Source organism: Panthera leo, chromosome B1 (assembly GCF_018350215.1).
Source record: "Panthera leo isolate Ple1 chromosome B1, P.leo_Ple1_pat1.1, whole genome shotgun sequence".
NCBI lineage: Eukaryota > Metazoa > Chordata > Mammalia > Carnivora > Felidae > Panthera > Panthera leo.
In genome coordinates, this window is record NC_056682.1 from 192,228,116 (window position 1) to 192,247,577 (window position 19,462).

A 19,462-nucleotide genomic window follows, 5' to 3' on the forward strand; every position below is an offset into this window, starting at 1 on the left:
CCCATGCGGTTCTATCAAACTTGGGTGGGTGCATTTTGGCCCTTACGTCCTGCTGTCAGAAAGACTCTGCAACATTTAATTCACTGTCAGAATGGTTGTTCCTTTTCTCGTAGACACAATCTAAGGGTCAGAGGCACAGCCCCCAGTGGACTTGTGTGGAATGCGAAGCTGACCCTCCTTGACTACTTCTCGTTTCCAAGGATTTTTACTTCCCTGTAAAGTGCCCCTGGAATGCTGACTTGGCGTGCAAACGGAGGATTTCTTTCTTTCTCTCTTTCTTTCTTTCGTTTTTGTTCTTTTCTCTTTCTTTCTTTCTTTTCTTTCTTCCTCTGTCTCTTTTTTCTTTCTTCCTCTGTCTCTTTTTTCTTTCTTCCTCTCTCTCTTTCTGTTTCTGTTTCTTTCTCTCTCTTTTTTCTTTTGTTTTCTTTTTCTTTTTTAATTCTTTTTTTTTTTTAACATTTATTTATTTTTGAGAGAGAGAGAGAGAAAGTGCAAGAAGGAGAGGGTCAGAAAGAGGGAGACAGAGGACCTGAAGCAGTCTCCATGCAGTGAGTGCAGATCCCGACACGGGGCTCGAACTCACAAACCATGAGATCATGACCTGACCAGAAAACAAGAGTTGGCTGCTTCACTGACCGAGCCACCCAGGCGCCCCTCTTGTGTTTTCTTTTTAAAGAAGCATCTTTTTTTTTCTTTTATGAACTTCAAATGTGCATGAATTGTACAAAAATAAAATAAGAGAGAAGCCCATTGTAACTAAGGAGTCTCCTCACATGGGACGTTTTTCTTACCTGCAAAATTCAAAATTACCCTTAATCCCCAAAATGAATCTTTCAAAATGATTAGTCTCTAATCCTTAATTATCACGACTAGAGCATTCAGACGTGAAAATTCCAGATACGGGCCCCTAAAAACTTATTTTCTCCCTGTGATTTTGATTCTCTGCCCGAAACCCTGGAAGTGGCTGTGCCTCTGTCAGAAACCTGCATGTGCGCATAACCAGCTTGAGCTTGGCCGACTGTCTCCATAGACATGCCAAGTCCGCGTTCATCCTGTGCCAAATATCTCTTAAGTAGCTGTTTACATCGTGAATGTGCCGTGGTCCTGAAATGATCAGGGAATGTTCCCTGCCTTCGGGGAACTACAGTCGCTGAAGGAAAGACAATAAAATGGCGATTACAGTGCAGTAAGGTAAGTCTCACGGACCGTGCGGAGACGAGTGTTCAGGGGGTAATGACTTTGACTCATGCTTAGCGGAGTGGGATTCCGTACTCAGCTCTTTACACGTGCAGTGATGTTATTAATACCTGTAGCTGCTCGCCGAATTAGTGAGTATTCTATTCCTGTTTGACCAAGGAAGACACTGGGGTGTCAAAAGCATAAGTCATCTGTCCGCGTCCACCAAATGACTAAATGGCCCAGCCGGTATGTGCATCCGGAAGTTTCACTGCAGCACCCAAGTTTGTAATCTTGCTCAACCAGAGGTTGTGGTGCTGTAGATAGGTATAAGGATGCTTCACACCTGGGATGAAGCAAAAGAGGAGGATCTAGGACCCTGAGGCAGAGGATGCTTCTGGGGCAAAACTTGGGAGGAGCTCGGCAAGGAAACACTAGAAATGGATGGGACTGCAGTGGAGTCAATAGAAAGGTGGGCGGAAACAGCCCCTTTGTTATTTTAATTCTACAAACCTTTCCTTTGACTTCAAAATCCACTTTAAAAGGTCAAATTTTATTAGCTTCTATTTTAGTGACCACTTAGCACCTTAGAGGGAATGTCTTGTATAATACCCAGCCTGGAGGGAAGGCCCCTTCTACCCAAGTCTGCACCTCTCTGCAGGGAGGAAATCGTCTCTTGGCATTCATTGCTGAAGGTTGCCAAGCCCTGCTTTCTATTAAGTTTGGAATCACACACATTTGTCTGTTTCTCTGGCAACATTTCTCTAACCCCATTGAATTGTGCTGATATTAAAACATAAAATTGAATGACTTGTGGTGTCCCCATGGGTTTGAGTTTGAGATGGCCCAATAAATCATATTGAAATAATTTCGTAAGAATTCTTGAAGTTTGGCACCTTTGAAAAAACAAGGAATGTCATTTTCTCACTTCTTTTCCTGGGGCCTTTTTTTTTCCTTGAGCCAAGTGAATGGGTTTGGTGTGAAAAATTAAAAAAAAAAATCCTGCAAATCATCTGAAAACATTAAATGTGGATGATTCATTCACAGCAATAACCACCTGAGCTGGAGTAACTACTTAATTTCATCATCTACATGTAGAGAAGGCTTTGAGGACTAGATGACTGCCACCGTCCCTCTGTAAGGGACACACTTTGTGATCTGAATGGCAAAAAAAATGTACACCTTGACAATATTCAGTGCTGGTGAAGTTGTGAGTGAAACACGTACTCCTACTATCAGGACTAGTAAGGAATAAATTTGTCACAGCACTGGGAAGGGTGATTACTGGTAACTAGTTAAATTTAAATAGATATATATTTTTTCCTCTTTCAGTTTCCTTTTTCCTCTTTGATAACAAAGGGAGGGGTGAAGTCACTCGCCTTGATGGATACAAGGGTCCATCAAGGGTCATTAGAACTATAGTAATTGTATTAGTTAACCCTAGCTGCTTAGACAAACATATCTTGAAATTTCAGTGGCTTAACGCAATAGAAAAGCCTTTTTTGCTCCAAAGTTCAAGTAGGTTTTCCCAATAGGTGGCAGCTGGTCCTTAGCAATTCAGGGATCCATACTCCTCCCATCTCCTGGCTCTTCCATCCACGAGGGTCCATGGAATCGTTGCCAGGTCTTCAGGATTTGGTCATCAGAGGTAGGGAACAGTGTGCCAGTTACACAGAAGGATTTTACTTGCCATGTCTGGAAGTTGAATTTCTCTTCTGGATGTCTACTTGGTGGAAAAAAATGAAAACAATGGAAATGCCCAGTGGACACTGGTGACAGCTCCATGATGTGGCAGCACCCAGCTGGCAAGGTGAAATATATTTTCGAGTTAGAAAGTGAGGTCTGGCTCTACGCTTACAAAAAGAAATCAGATATAATAAACAGTGATTTATTAAAAATTAATAAAAATCAAATTTAGGTATAAAAATAAACCAATCCTGGTTGATTAAAAACAACAAGCATTCTACTTTATCCCACATTGGCTCCAGGTAGCTAATGCAGTTTTACTTCTCTAGCTGTTACGTTCTTCTGCAGTAAAATGATGGTGTGGAATATAATCATGGATAACATAATTACATTTATTAAATAATTATTAGTATTTTGTATTGTGTTTTTTCCACATATGTTAAGCACTATTCATAATCACTCGTCAGGAGCTAATCAGTATCGCCATAATTTGAGTTCATTCCTACTCAAATCAGAGAAACGTGCTAAACATAGTCTTGGTTTTAATGGCATTTTGGAAGCATGGAACTATCTAGGGGTACATTTTTAAATCTCCAGAAGCCCTTGGGGTACCTGGGTGGCTCAGTCGGTTAAGCATCCAACTTTAGCTCAGGTCATGATCTTGCAGTTCATGAGTTCAAGCCCTGCATCAGGCTCTGCGCTGACGGCTCAGAGGCTGCAGCCTGCTTCGGATTCTGTGTCTTCCTCTCTCTCTCTCTGCGCCTCCCCTGCTTGTGCTCTGTCTCTGTCTCTCTCTCTCAAAAATAAATTTTAAAAAATTTTAAAAAATAAAAATAAAATCTCCAGAAGTCCATTAGAATTAGAAAATGCTACTGGGAATCACTGAACTAAACTTGAGATCTTTTCTGGCTCTAACATTCTAATCTAGTACGTAGGATAGTGCGTTATATAAGGCACCACTTGCCTGGATACTTGTTAAAGGAATCAGTGAATTGTAAGTTGAATTTATGCAAAAATTTGTACAAAAATGTGTGTGTGTGTGTGTGTGTGTGTGTGCACGAGACAGCAAGGTTTATCCTGAGTAAAAACATTATTCAATATTTGAAAATATCTTAATAGATAGCTTTCTAAGGTAAATTAGACAACCAATTCAATAGTAACCAAGAAGTCATTTGATCAAATTAAACATCCATCAGTATAAAAAAGAAGAAAATCATTAAAACAAAAATTAGAAGAATAATTTGATTTTCTTCCCATTATAAGTAATGTGATCTGATTTCAGATCAACATACAGCACTTCCCCTAATCCTAGAGGCACTCCCTGAAAAATTCAGGGGGAAAAAAGAAAGAAAGCCTATTACTTCCCTCATTATTTAATACATTTTCCTAGAAGTTCTCTTCTAAACATTGCAATAAGATGAGGAAGTAATTCTATAAATATATTGGAAAGAAAGAAAGGAACCAAACTATCAATATTTGGGAATGATCAATTTCTTCACCTAGAAAACTCAAAACAAATCTTCCAAAAACCTATTAAAATTGATAAGAGCATTCAATTAGGTGTCTTGTGTTCCAAATAGAAATATAATGAAAGAACTATATTAACCATCAACATAACTAAAATATTTAACAACTCTCTTAACAAGAAATCTTAGCTATTTATATATTAAGAAACTACAGAAAAACAACAGAATCATTTTGTGATAGCAGTACGGATTTGTACAAATGGATAAACATTTCATGTTCCTGTATGGGAAGACTGGTTATTTTAGAGATGTCAATCTTTCTTAGTAAATCAAATTTAATTTAAATTAACCTCCTTCCAACTTTGGGTGGGAGGAGAAAGGAAGCTTTCAAAATTATCATAAGGCCCATCTTGAAGAAGAGAACATAGTTATGAAAGTGTTGAAATAAAAATAATGCAGAGGGCAGAAACAAATCTATCAGATGTAAACTGTATGATAAACTTTGGATAAGTAATAGAATAAGGTATTGTCACAGGAAGTTAGTGAGACAAATCTATGTAATAGAATAGTTCATCCAGACAAGACCCTCTAAGGTATAAATATATAATGTCTGGTCTAGGCAGCAGCCCAAATCATGGGAAATGCACCGTGCTCCCTAACACATGCTGTTCCCTTGGCCCCCTATGCCTAATTGATATCAATTCATCCTGCAGCTTAGGTCTTTCTCTAACACCTTAATGACCCTGCACCAGGTCCCTAAGGCATCAGTAACTAGAGCATGGCCTTATTCTGTGAGTCAGTAAAGGATTTTGAATTCATACCCAAAGGATATTGGCTCATGGTAGGAAGTCCAGCCATGGCTGTGGACCATTCTGCACTATGTTATTGTCAGTACCTTGGATAAAGGGGTAAAAGAATTTTGCCCACAATGAAAGGCACACATCTGAGAGAAATACCCTGTGATATAGCTAACAGAATCAGAAACCAGTATTACCTGAATATGCCAGAGTGTTTGTTGAATTAAATGAGATGAAATGAGACAGACTTACATGTGAGTTTCTACAACTTGAAACCCATAAATCCATTCGTGGATCGCATCAACTCATTCAGCAGATATGTGCTAGATCCTAATTGTGTGTCAAGTATGGGATAAACAGTGCAGAACAAGAAAGAGCCATGACACACATCTCACTTGTCCTTAATTAGTGAATTAATAGCTTTAAGAATTGCTTGATCAGAAGGTCCCCAAGAGCAAGATGGGATCTACTGTGGTCATCCTTGTCTCTCCAGCAACTAACGCAAGGTGGTGTGGGTAAAGCCTTAGTCAAGTTATTAACTGTTTCGTGAGTAGAAAATGGAAGAAAAAATGCCTATTAGATTTCTGGGAGGATCAAATATTTTTTGCGAAGTTTTGGGATTTTGTTGGCAGATGAATAACGCATGTAAGAAGAATAGAGTATGTTCACCAGATCTTATCCTTGGCTAAAATTTTCCAGTGAGGTCTCTTTGCACTAAGAATACATTGCAAGCCATTTGCCATGGTCTAGATAGCCCCACATAATCTGGTCCCGCCTCTTTTTTTCTGAGCTCATCTCATTCTCCTCGACTGTGCACCTGCCAAGCTGCCTTCTTTCCGATACTGTGGTACACCAAGCTCATTGAACCCAAACTCATTCCTGTCCTGGGGCTTTTGCCCTTGCCGGTGCCGGGGCCTGGACCTCTTCATTCCCAGATCTTATGGCCCTGTGCAATCAGGAATCAGCTCCGTTATCACCTTCTCACTGCCGCCTTCTAGGTCATCCGGTCTAAACCAGCTTGCCCTCCCTCTCCACCAAGTTCATCTACCTCTCCACTTTTCTGCTGTTTATGTCCAGCACCGAGAACAATGTCTGGCCTGTAATTGGTGCTTCATAAGCATATATTAAATGAATGAATCTTTGGAATAGTAAGAGAGGTGATCAGAAAGAAGATATTGAAATCAAATTGGTGTGGTTGAGAAAAGAAGTAAAAGGTGTTGGAATTAAAAGATATGCTAATAAAAGATTCCAAATGCCAATTTATGAAAGTAAAGTTCATTTGACCTGCTTTCCTTTCAAGACGAAGGAATTTGCTTTGAACCTCTATCACCCCCCTTTAATTTCAAGCATATGTTATGTCCTTTGTTTTGGCTATTTATGTTATTTACCATAGAAGAAATCACCAGTATTGTTTATTTCGCTAAGAAGAGCATCTCCATTTACATGTTAGAATAATGCATTCACTTATTTCTGAATACTGATAAGTTTAAGTTGAATGAATCTTTGTGTTTATTATTTATCTCAGTAGTAGAATTTTGATGTGGATTTCTGAGGTACTACAGCCTTAGAACAACTGTATAAAACTACCCAGATTCAGACAACCAATGTGTCCTTATCATTCTACCAAAAAAAGGGTTTTTTTTTAAACCGTAGTAATTGATGATTTTATTATAATTAATTTTGCCTAATTGAAAACACAAATATGTGGTTATATGGTTTTCTCTTTCCAGCCAGGAGAAAAATCATTAGTTAAGTAATTGCCAAGTGTTAAGTGGTACCAATACTAATATATCCTTTTATTCCACATTTTAATTAGGGTTCTCAACCCTTTTCATTTTTTTTGAAGTGAATTGTCTTTGAAAGTTAGAAAATATAGGCATTTAGAATAGTAAATCATCACCCCAAAGCAAAAAGTCATAACATTAGACAGTATTTTCTCAGAGGACTTGGAGAACTTCAGAGCACGTAAGAGCTGCACGTTAGAACTGCAGTTGGGCAAGAGTATTTACACCTAATAAGCTATTAGAGAACTAGAGATTCTCAAGATGAGGAGTAATTGCTACGTTGAATCGCCCAGAAGTGTTTAGGTATGTCTGTTTTACCACAACCTCGCCAGGTTTGTGTTTTTGTCGTTATTACCTTATTTTGTATTTTGATTGCCAGTTCGAACATTTTCCCATACAATTATTTTCTACTCAGAATTTCTTTCATGTGAACTACTTACACACATGCTTGAGTTTTAAAAAGTATTTCCTTATGATTAACAGAGACGGAATGCTCAAAACAACAGATGCACGGTAGTTTATAGCTTCTCAGTGATTAAGAGTTCCCAGTGTGTACCATTTGGTTTCTAAATGGAGAAAAAATCGCTAATATCTACAGGTGTAGATATCATCCTATAAGTAACACCTACAAGAAAAGATGGGAGCTAGATAATGCTCCACAACACCGTCAGCCTCCCAACTCCAATGGCAAGAACTTCTGGAGAGTGGGAGTCAATGGTTGGGAACAAAACAGAATGACAACAAAAACCTCCCAAGGAACTGGAATTCAGAGCTCAGCATCTAAATTACCTAGGAGTGTATTTTTAGGTATTTCTAAATGTTTACCTACAATGTAGAGTGTTATTTAGACATTATACACATTTCAGGCTCCTGAATAATTTAATCTGTCATTTTCTTGTCTTTCATAAGTACATAGATAAATAATACATACTGTATTCCATCTCCCTGTATTTCACCCACAGAAAATCTCCCTGTGCTATCATGTTCACTTCCCCTTCCCAGCTTCTGGAACTTTGACCTAAATGTATAAGAACAATGGAATTTCTTTTAGAATCTACTATAGTCTTACTATCTATTCAAGAATATTTGAAAGATGCAATCCTTTTCATGGGAGCACGATGTAGATTTAAGTGTATCATTATTGAAATGGTTTTTAATTCCAAGGATTAAAATATAAATGTAAAGTGTAAGTGAAGCATATGAACATGACAGTATAGAACTTAAACAGATTCAGAACTGGTGTACCTGAGGAGTTAGGAGACCACCAAATTTGACTCTGAAATGTTCACTGATTTCAAGCAATTTATATGAGGGTGTGCAGTGTGGTTGCACGATTTACTAAATTAAAAGGACATTTTCATCTTTTCAGCGCTTCAGATATAATAAAATTGTACATTGAAATCAGGATTCAGAAGAAATTGGCAAAGAGTTCAAAATCACAAGTCCATTTTTTTAATCTATTATCACATTGTATTATAAATACTTACATATTTGTTAACTTTCTTGCTACAACTGAGTTTGAAGGACAAGGACAAAAATCTCTTTTTGTGTGTCCAGCGCCTACCAAGGAACCTTACACCTACTATGGGCTCAGTGAATGTTTATAAAAGAAGTCTATGAATGAGTTATAGAGTGATTTCCTTAAGCACAAGTGGTTTTTTTTCTGGTTATTTGTCCCATTCACTGCACATTATCTATATATTGCTTGTCGTGTGTGTGTGTGTGTGTATGTGTGTCTGTGTGCGCGTGATATTTTGTAGTGTACTCTCTTGTACAACAAAAACTCTTTAACAAAGATAGCCTCTGTGGAACAATGGCACCCAAAGATGTCCGGTTCTAATCCCTGGTACCTGAGAATATGTCGCTTTGTGATGGTAGATTATCCTGGATTATTTGGGTGGGTCCAATGCAATCACAAGGGTCCTCAAAAGCAGAAGGGGGAGGCAGACAAGGAAGACTCAAACCACTATTGCTGGCTTGGATGATGTAGGAAGGGGACGTAGCCAAGGAAAGCAGGTAGCCTCTACATGTGGGAAAAAGCAAGAACGGATTCTTTCCTAGAGCCTCTAGGAAGAAACACAACTCTACTGACACCCTGATTTTAGCCCAGCAAGACCCAGGTCAGAATATCAGGAACGATGAGATAATCCATAGAGAGAGTTTACACCACTGAGTGTACAGTGATTTGTTATGCAGCAACAGAAAAACGAATACGGTCTCTGACACAGCTTGTGTATCCTCATCAGCTACTAACACAAGATGTCGCACAAAAAGACTCCGCTCCCTCTCATAGTGAATTTTTCTCATTCACTTCCTTTCTATTTTCACATTAGTGTTCGTTACCCTATCCATGCTAGAGTAGGACAGCATTTATGAGGATTCCTCTGTTTATAAATGACAAAAAACAAACACAAACTGACATCAGCAGAAGAAGCAGGGTGCAGATCTCACAGAAGCGGGACCTCCCAGGGACGGGGCTGGCTTTCAGTCCTAACTATAATGAGGTCCCGGGTCAGTCTACAAAGACTCTCTGTCTCTCTAATCTGCTTTCCTCTCCATGCAAGCTTCTGTATTTCTATAATTCACATTTTTAGGAGCAAGACTGCCCTCTCTATCTTTCAGAGAAGGATTCTGATTTGCTCGTCATTGTAGCCTAGGAAGTTAGTTGAAAGGGTGTTAAGATTATCCACTGTTACGTGAAACATTTATTGGCTAAAAGTACAACCATTTATTTTATTTACTCATGATTCTGCGATCTGGGCAAAGCATATGGAGGACAGCTCCTGTCCGCTCTATGTGACACCGGCTCGAGGCAGCTAGTTGGAGCTCTAGGATTCACTCCCAGGATAGCCTCCCTCATGCAGGTCGGTGCTGGCTGTTTGCTGGGAGCTCAGCTGGGGGTGTCGGCTGGAAGACTCGGTTCTTCCTGTGACTGTTCCAAATGGTTGGGCTTCTCAAAGTATGGCTGTCTTAGAGTAAACTTTGTACATAGCCACTGACTTCCCACCCACACACAAAGTGGAAGCTTCTAAGCCTTGGTGAGATTTCGCCCCAAACTGAAACAAGGTTATTTGTGCCGCAGTCTGCTGACTAAAGTGGATCACAGAATCCAGGCCAGAGGTAAGGAGAGGAGACTGCATCCACAAAGATGTAAACGTCGTTGTCGTGGTTCATCGGGGCCACCTGTAGAAGTCTACCGCAGTGGATGATAGAGCTGTGTGAGCGATGGTCCAAACAAGACCATGGGGGAAATTGTAGGGGCCATCCCACAAAGAAAGGAGACCGGACACAAACCTCAGGTGTCCTTAACAGTCAGTTCCGAGAGTGCCAGAAAATGTTAAATAAAGCAAAGCTCCTTTCCCTCTAAGTATATTTACTATATAGTTCGTACGTATTCTGGAATTGGAGAGGTAATTAAAATTTAGGTTTAAAGTTAAGTAGTCACAAACTTTTTCCCTGCCTAATTTTTTTTTCTGTGAATGAAAATGATGATAATACATCACAGAGATCACTGCAAAGGAATTAAATGGTGCAGGATCCATAATGAATAAACTATAATGTGGCTACTCCAGTGGTGTTTATTTGGAGTAACCTTTTTAGTGTGACAATTCCTTTGATATTGTCGTGAAATATTTTCACTCTGCATCTACATTTTTATGGTTTGTATTTATTCTCCACAGTACCGATCCCAAAATGTCAAATTACTAGAGCTGTTTTATGGGAATTCGTTTTAGGTTGGAATATTTGAAATGCATTAACTTAATTTTATCTGTTTAGCAAAGTACAATAAGGCTTTTTGCATTAACGGAGTTTTCTTTATGGTATCAGCTGTGCATATGTTTAAAGACATGATGGACTGAAATCACTCTTGTTTGAATTTTATATTTAGCAAATGAACATGCGCTGTTAGGGATTAAGCAGTATTTGGAAAATGTATGTGTAAGGATTATTTAGAACGGAATTGCCAAAAATCCTGGAATATTTAGCACACACTTGTTGATTGATTTTACTGCAATAAATATGAAGCAATAACAACTATATAAATTATTCAGAGACTAGTCATCCACAGCAGGATTCTTTAGAGATTACTTCAGAGCACAGTTTGGCAGGATATTCTTTTTACAGTTTTTTTTTCTTTCCAAATCCATGTACAAAAGAGATATAGATACATATGGAATGGATTCATATTGATTCTTTGAAAATGAAATTAAACATTTTAAAACATTCAAGTGAAGATTGCATGATCTTTCATACTGAAGCTCTCTTTGGTAATTTATTTACCTTAAATATTATTTTTGTCTTTCAGAAGGCATTACACAGTGAATGTAAGAGATTTATTAAAAACCTTGGATCGCTTGAGAGTGCTTTAGTACTTTGCCTTAAAATCTGCACATAGGCAAAATTCCTGATATTATGAGTTGGGATTTTCAGCATAAGAGGATTTAAAATCTCTGCTAAAGCAAGGGCTTGTTAGGTGTTTCTAGGCTTCATATATCAGAGAGTCCCAGCTACTTACCAATCGTTCAAACTAAAATGGGGCAGGACAGGCAGGACACATACAATCAAAGAGACCAATTTAGACCAAGTAGAAGGTATCAGGTTCTCTTAAATTGGTCTTTTGTTCTAGAAAGAAATCTTATCCAGCTCCAGAAGCAGATAGAATAATCAATATTTACATAGGTATGGACCTCTTCGTATATTCTGATCCTGATCGCATTTTAAAGATTTCCATTCATTAAAGCATTTGGAGACAAGGTATTGGAAAGAGCAAATGTTTGCAGATTTGGAGTTAGAGACCCCAATTATCTACTTATAAGTCATGTGACTCTGATACAGTCCTAATAACCTTTTTGGTTTTTTGCATAATAATCCTTTTGAGTTCCAGTTCCTTACTGTCTTGAGGTTGTTCTTAAGATCCAATGAAATAACACCCCAAAATACTTTGCACACTAAAAAGCATTACATTATTAAAATTTACATTATTATGAATCAAATATGATTAGATGACTGCTCTATAAACAGCTCATTGAAAATTCCAAGTCAGTTGAATGTGGGTTTTTTTTGTTGTTTTTTTTCACTTGGGGTACCTGGGTGGCTCAGTCAGTGAAGACTCCAACTCCTGATTTCAGCTCAGGTTATGATCTCACAGTTTGTGGGTTCGGGCCCCGCATTGGGCTCCGTGCTAGCAGCACAGATCCTTCTTGGGATTCTCTTTCTGTCTCTCTCCCTCTCTCAAAAATAAATAATAAAATAAACTTAAAAAAAAAGAAAATATGTCTACTTAGAGGATACTTATGAGATCCAAAGGAGTCAATGATTCTGTTCCCCTTATTTTTAAAGTATCAACCCTTACATGATCAACTTTCAGTGGACACAAAATCTGAAGAGATGAACGTACAAATATTCCCTGAATAGTTGGAGATGTTGTTTTACTAACTGTAACCCAGAAGGGTCATGGCTGTTTATAAACGAAAGACATTTGTCTCCTGGTATGATTGGTTTCCTGAAATGATTCGTAGCTGTTGGAGGTCTGGCAACGATGTGGGGTGCATGGGACCTTTGGATATTTGTGTTAATGGTTTATTTCTCTGTGTTTCTCTCCCAGCTATCGGCAGGACCCTTATCCCTCGTTACTTTAGCACTGTGTTTGAAGGAGGGGTGACTGACCTGTATTACATCCTCAAACACTCGAAAGAGTCATACCACAACTCATCCATCACAGTGGACTGCGACCAGTGTGCTATGGTCACCCAGCATGGGAAGCCCATGTTTACCAAGGTACAGGACACCCTCAGCAACATGGCTTGTTTCTCTGTGGGTGTATTGAAGGATAATGATTGTGGTTTTCTTCTGGAACTTTGAGCTGATTTCTCACATCTCAGACGCTTTCAGCACTATGAGATCATCTCTTTTGTTTGTGGCATGGCTAGACTCTTGGTGAACACTCTTCTAAGACATGTGCAGGTGGTAGAGAGCACCTGAAAGTCAAATATGACAGAGCCTCGGAACTAAGAGGGAGAGAGCATTGGCTGTCTGTCGAACCCAAGTTGCTAAATTAGAATTTTGACTGTAATACAAAGAATTTTCTACAGCTAAAATAACATTTCCCCATTGCTGTGTGGTCAGTATTTGTGTTTTGTTTCTGAAATGACACACTTTTTAAAGCTAAATTCAAATGTTAACAAACAGGGAAAAAGTCAACTGACTACAACTGAACTAGTTGTAATCTCTAGGGAACATAAAAACATAAATGAAACTAGGGAATTCAGAGTTTAAAGGTTGTTTCCCCAAATTCTAGGAAGTGCTGGTTGGTCAGTGAGCAAGTGAGCACAGTAGAGCCAAAGGCTGGTTGTGAGAGAATAGGAACACAGGGGAAGGGTTGTGGAGGGAGGAGCAAGTGACACATTCTTTGAGGCAGAATTCAAGGACCTTGAAGGATGTAAAATGAAAGAGAAGAGATAGAGAATCAACCTGGCTTCTATAGGTTCTATACCTATGACCCCTTCCTATCCACAGACAGTTGACAGATGGAACGTCCCCCTGGGCAAAGACCTTTCTGGAACACTACAGACAATCCCTTTATGTCTTCTCCCAAGTAGAAACATTCTTCAGAACAAATATTTAGCTAGAGATTCTGACAAACCGAAATTTGTTTTAATGCACACTAGCCCATTGCATTTTCACAAAGACTCAATTTGAACTAATTTGTAATATTAATGATAGCACCTATCTCTTTTAGTTGAAAACACACACGATGATCCTCTCTTTATAGTTCAGAAGTTGAATTATCAGGGTTAATTGCAAAAAGCCCAAATTACCAAACTGAAGATGTGTTTGTTACCTGTGCTCAATTTTGCTGAAAGAATAGAAATAAAATGTTTATCATGTAAAGTATCCATTTATCTTGTTGGTACAGTTTAATCTTTCTGGTGCTCACATGATGTTAAAACACACACACACACACACACACACACACACACACGGGCAAAGAAAATAGTTCTAAAATGCCAAGCAAATCATCAAATGTCATCGATCTTATGGTATCTTGATTTTGTCAATAGACATTTTTAAATGCAGGATAAGAGTTGGGTTTTTCTCTTTCTTCCTTTTTAACGGTTGAGCAGAAAGGAAGGTTGCTGATCAGGGACAAAGTACATTCCCGCTGTATTCTGGGAAGAGAGTTTTGATATGTGGAAAGGAATGATCACCTGGGTGATGGTTTAATCTGCCCATGCCTCACTTCATTTTGGAGATGTAAAATATTTCCATAATCTTGTATGTTAGATGGGTAATACAACCTATTTCGAATGTTACAAAGTCAAAGCCCCACAGAGAAAAGCTTTCTCTGCTAGCTCATTATGGTTTTATTTGTTTGTTTGTTTTGTTTTTGTCTAGACTTAGCATTATATTTAGGTAATCAAGAAAAACACACCAATTTCTTATGCTTTAAGGGAAAAAAGAAATCCATGAGAATTAAATAAAACAGCTATAATGAAGAAGCTACTTCCAAAGCCTACAGCCATGGAAAGTAAAAATGCATTTTGTGGTAGCCCTTTCATAACACATAAAATAGTTTATGGAAGTAAAATAATATAATATTTTATAATAATTTTATTATAATAAATAACTTTAAAATAAAACATATAACATTTTATATGCATGTAAAATATATAATAAAAGGCAGCCCTATCATTCATATTTTTCCAATGTCTTTCTTTTCAGGCCAAAGCTATCTCATAAATGAGCAGAGTCAGTTGCTCTGAGGTTAAAGTGCCATACACTCAGGACTGGTTTTAAATTTGAAAAAAATCCCATTCTTTTGATGAATCAATAATAAAGTGCTCTTTTTTTTTTTCATTCAAATCAAGAAGCTAAAGTTTTCTTCTGTTGATTCTTGACTCTTCCTCATCTGCGGATGCACCCCTCTCAGCTGGCCGAGTGGTTTGTTCAGGCATCCGAGGTGGTCACCAGGAAGACGGTGGGAGCATCCTCTTGAACTCAGTTCTTTTGGCCCCAAGCTTCAGTTATTTAGATCACCACTCCCTCTCCTCCATGGCAATACGTTCCCAACTCTTGTAATGAATGTTTCCATACCATGATGAAAAATACCACTTTCTGGGAAATGTAGCTTAGCTATGTGGACTTAGTCCAGATGCTAATTATGCACATTTATTTTTAGAAAATTCTAAAGCATTCCTTTTTTTTTTTTTTTTTTTTTTTTTTTTTTGCTCCTTGGTGATCATTATACTACCCAAGGAATCCTTCCAGTTTTTCTTTTGTTCTTATGTTAATTAAAAATAAGCCATCTTCATGTAATAAAATATGACTATTTAGTATGAAACAGTGAGCTAATGACCTTTCAGTACCACAAAGAAAAATATAGCCTGGAAGCCGATGCTCTATTTTTAAAGGGGAGGCTGCTGTACATGGAATTATTTAGCACATTAAGTACAGGCAGTATCACATCGTTCTAATTTAGACTATCAATATACTCTAATTCCCCCAATAGCATTTGACCCAGTGGTTCCGAGTTGCTTTTATGAAAATTTGGTCAACTGGTGAATCAAAAATCAGCTGCAGTCCTAATCAACAGTAATATTTAATATTACCCAGGAGTATAGTGTGCATTTTGCAATTTCCTGATCCTAGGAACATTATAGATTATGGATAAATATGTAATTAGAGTTTTAAGACACACATTAGGAAGCCTTTCTTTTCTGTATTCAATTTTGAATCAAATTGAAAACAAGGCTCAATAATCTGAAGGGCAATCACCAAGGTTTTCAGAATCAAAGACCCTTGAATTATATTTGAGGGTGTGGATGCCGGCAGATGCCGAGAGGAGCCCTCTTTGGGGTACACATCTGGTTACTTTTAGATTTTACAAACTGAAATAATAATCACAGCCAGGACTGAACACCCTTATCACTCTGTAAATACAGCTTTATGCTTTCTCTGGTCTCAATTATTTATTATGCAATTATTTATTACTATAGAAAAGTACCATGGAAATGCCCCAGCCACTTTTCCTAGATGAACACTCATTCATGTCTTTGACATCATTCTTATCTTAGCCTGTCTACAACGTCATCCTCCAGGATTTATACGTTTCTACTCCTAGCCCAACTCCAATCAAATTATTATAATATCAACGATCATATTGCCCTAATATATGTATATATATGCATTTCAATATGCATTTACAGATAGAGTATCTCTACATGAAATACAATGAGCTTTGTGCGCTTGTTAATTTGAAAGCAGTATTTCATGCGTAAAGACTGAGCAAATTAAGTAAACACTTGTACCTGAAAAGCACATTTTCTTTTCGTAACAGCTCTATGAAAATCACTGTATTGTGCGATGGCATGGTCAACATCGCTTCGCAATTAGCCGAAGAAAGAAAAGGGTTAAAAAGCTACCGGTTAGTTTGAGAAATGTCCTTTTTTAGTTCTCTTGTTCCTGGCCTAGTCTCAAGCTAGCACGTGATCCGCTGAATGCCTGCCAGCCTCTTTCTTGTTGATCCTCCGGAGACCATCTGTGCTGGGGGCATTGATTAGAGCGTGTCTGCTGGGATTACATCTTTTCTGTTGCCATGCCAACTAATCAGCTGATTTTGGTTACCACAGAAACAAAATGTCAGAGCTCACAGTACGGTAACATGAATTCAGCACAACAGAAAATGTTTTCTTAATTGGGGACCCTTTTGATTTTGGATTCCAAGTGAAAGGCAGCTTTAAAAAAAAAAAAAGGCCAACTTTAGATAAAAGCTACGTTAATTGTATTGATTAAGAGCAATGCACAGAATTTTTCTGGAAAGAGAAAATATTAATTCCCCTTTAAAAGCTATGTCTGTTTTTTACCATTTCCAAACAAGGAATGTATGTATATATATATATATATATATATATATATATATATACCCCCCCTTAGGTGCCTTTATTCCATTTGCTGATTGTTGCATATGAAATAAATCACAAAGCCTTCAACTGCCATGATGGGGGCGGGAGGCAGTGAGGCAGAATAGGGCTTGGGAGTAGGCCATGGTATCACTACTTGGGGGAGACCAACAGTGACCAAATTCTTCTCCATTCTTCCATTCAAGGAAGTCACTGAATTTTCCTTCAGGAAAACACCCAAAACAGTCAATGTGGATTCACTTTCAAGGATTCCTCACTTGCACGTGACCTGCTTGGGAGAAAGCTGATTTCTTGGCTTTGGCTGACAAAGGAGGAGCCCAAGGCTTATTATAGTTTCCCCTTTTGTAGACCCAGGACGCTTTGATAGCAATAAGGGTCCTCAACTGGTTTGCTATGTCACAGTAAACAGAGAACACAATTTTACTTGACCTTACAGACACTACAATTGAGTAATTCATCAGAAGGACTACACCCATACCTTCTCATTATGAAATTCTGTTCCAGTAGAAGTAAGCCAGAACCTACGTCTGCCCTGAGTTTGTGGTTAATAAACACGAAACAAATAGATTAGATAATAATAATTAAAAAAAGCACAACATTTAACTGGGCTAATATTTGTTTAAACACCTAACAATACCCTTTCTTTAAAAAGGTGTAGCATCCAAATATCCCTGTCCTCTACTGTCAGGATATTTCAACTGTCACGGGCTGGCTGAGGTCACCTCCCTTTTGTGAAAGCTTTCAATGCAGGTGGCTTCTGTCCTACTAACACCCCAGGGGGAATTGTGTAACTTAATCTCCATGCAACCCTTGGTGAATTAATTCCAGTGCTAAGGGTGTTCTAGAGGAGTGGTTTGGGGACATGAAAGTCTTCCCCTCTTTCAGAGTGTACAACTATCATGGCTAAGATGTCAGAAGGAAGCCCTGAAGACCATTCTTTCGAGCAGTTTTGGGGCAAAGTGCCTTAAATGCCAGAAATTACCCACAGATTCTGCTAGTAGCAGCTCAGTTAGAGGTCTTCACCCATGTCATCAGTAATCATCCCACAGTCCTGAGACTTTTGAAAAAATGAAAATGGCACATGGCAATAGCATCTTTCTTAAGTAGTGCTCTATCAACACATGTTACTAATTCTCTTTGTAGTGGTTGTTAGTTCGTTTAAAAAAAACATCTTAAATTAGAGTAAATAGAAAGCACTTAACCCAGTGCCTAGGACATAGTTGGAACTCAGTGAATGGCGGCCTTTCGTATTAGATTCCCAAAGGGAGAAATGATTGTTAACATCTCATAAAAAGTTAGGTAAATTGCTAATTACCTTCAGGGAGTATAGTTTTCAGAATGAACACGCCCCTTGTTGAATGAATTGTTATTTATGAGTTTTAAAAATTGTGTAGTGCAGTGGCTTCCGAAGTTTTATATGTTTGTTCTTAGCATAGGAAAGCTTTCTCCAAAAAAGCTTGAGCAGAATTCCAATGTATTGAAACAGTAGAACTGAAGCTGCTCTGGTTGAATTGAAAAAATGGGTGGAGATCACATGGTCTAGAAGGAGGCCGAACTCTTCCCAGCAGAGCCCCTGAGATGCCTCCGTGGATCCCTAGGTCTCAGAGAGCACTTTATGACAACCACCAGTCCAGGGGTCTTTGGTTGTGTTTCTTTTATCTTTAGAGCTATCATTTGCTATCATCCTCCTGTGTGCCAAGTATAATACTGGGCAATCGACAAACACAATATCATCATACATTTCCCCAGCAACCGGGAGTAAGGTTAGTATTATTGTCATTTCACAGAGGAGGCAACCGGAACGCGGGGGATGTATTCAGTTGCCTCAGAGTTCCAAAACGAGTACAAAGTAGCGTTGGGATGTGAATCTAGGACTTTGATATCAAAGCCTCCACCTGCTCTAAAGCAAAGACCAACTGAATAAGCAGTTGTAATTATGTAAACTGGACACATACACTGCCACTATTTTTTAGCTGAAGTTGGATCAGTGGGATCAGTGGTGTCTGACTACCTAGTATTTTCTATTTCACAGTCATTAACGGTGAAACAAAATAGGTAAATAAAATAGGAACTACATGCTAAAACTGATCTGAATATCAAAAGAAGAAAAAAATTACTACCGTGTCAAAGATCACTTCGTCACGGAAGAGAGCCTCACAAATTCTTTTTTTTTTTTTTTTAAGATTTTATTTTTAAGTAATCTCTACACCCAGCATGGGGTTCAAACCGATGACCCCAAGATCAAGAGTCACGCACTCCACCAACTGAGCCAGCCAGAGGCCCCAAGAGAGCCTCACAAATTCTGTTTCATTAATAATATATATTTTTCCTCGAAAGAGAACATGCCTCTATGCAAGCAAAATTTGTCACTATTCATAGCATGTGATTGAAGGAATACACTCTAAACATGCCTGGAATTTGTCTCTAAAAATGAAAACTTCCTCTGATTGGGTAACCTGGGAGTAAGTCACACGTAAGCATAAATAATTTTAGCAGATACTTCCTCCCAGAGTAGGGCAACCACGATTAGAACAAGATTTCAAGCTCTGGTGGTAGAAAGATGATGACAACAGAAGTAAAAGGAGGTGGGGAGGGTATTATTTTCGCAGGTACACACTTTTGACATAATATTA

At 38.4% G+C, this 19,462-nt stretch overlaps 1 protein-coding gene across 9 annotated transcripts in view; it reads left to right on the plus strand.

Annotated features, from left to right (window-relative positions):
• The window catches only part of LDB2 (LIM domain binding 2), a 382,241-nt gene that overhangs the window by 284,825 nt on the left and 77,954 nt on the right, over window positions 1–19,462 (plus strand). For all 9 annotated transcript variants that reach the window (XM_042936834.1, XM_042936830.1, XM_042936832.1 and 6 more), the window contains one exon: window positions 12,515–12,687. In XM_042936834.1, coding sequence (XP_042792768.1) covers window positions 12,515–12,687 — 173 coding nt within the window. The remainder of the gene's footprint in view (window positions 1–12,514; window positions 12,688–19,462) is intronic.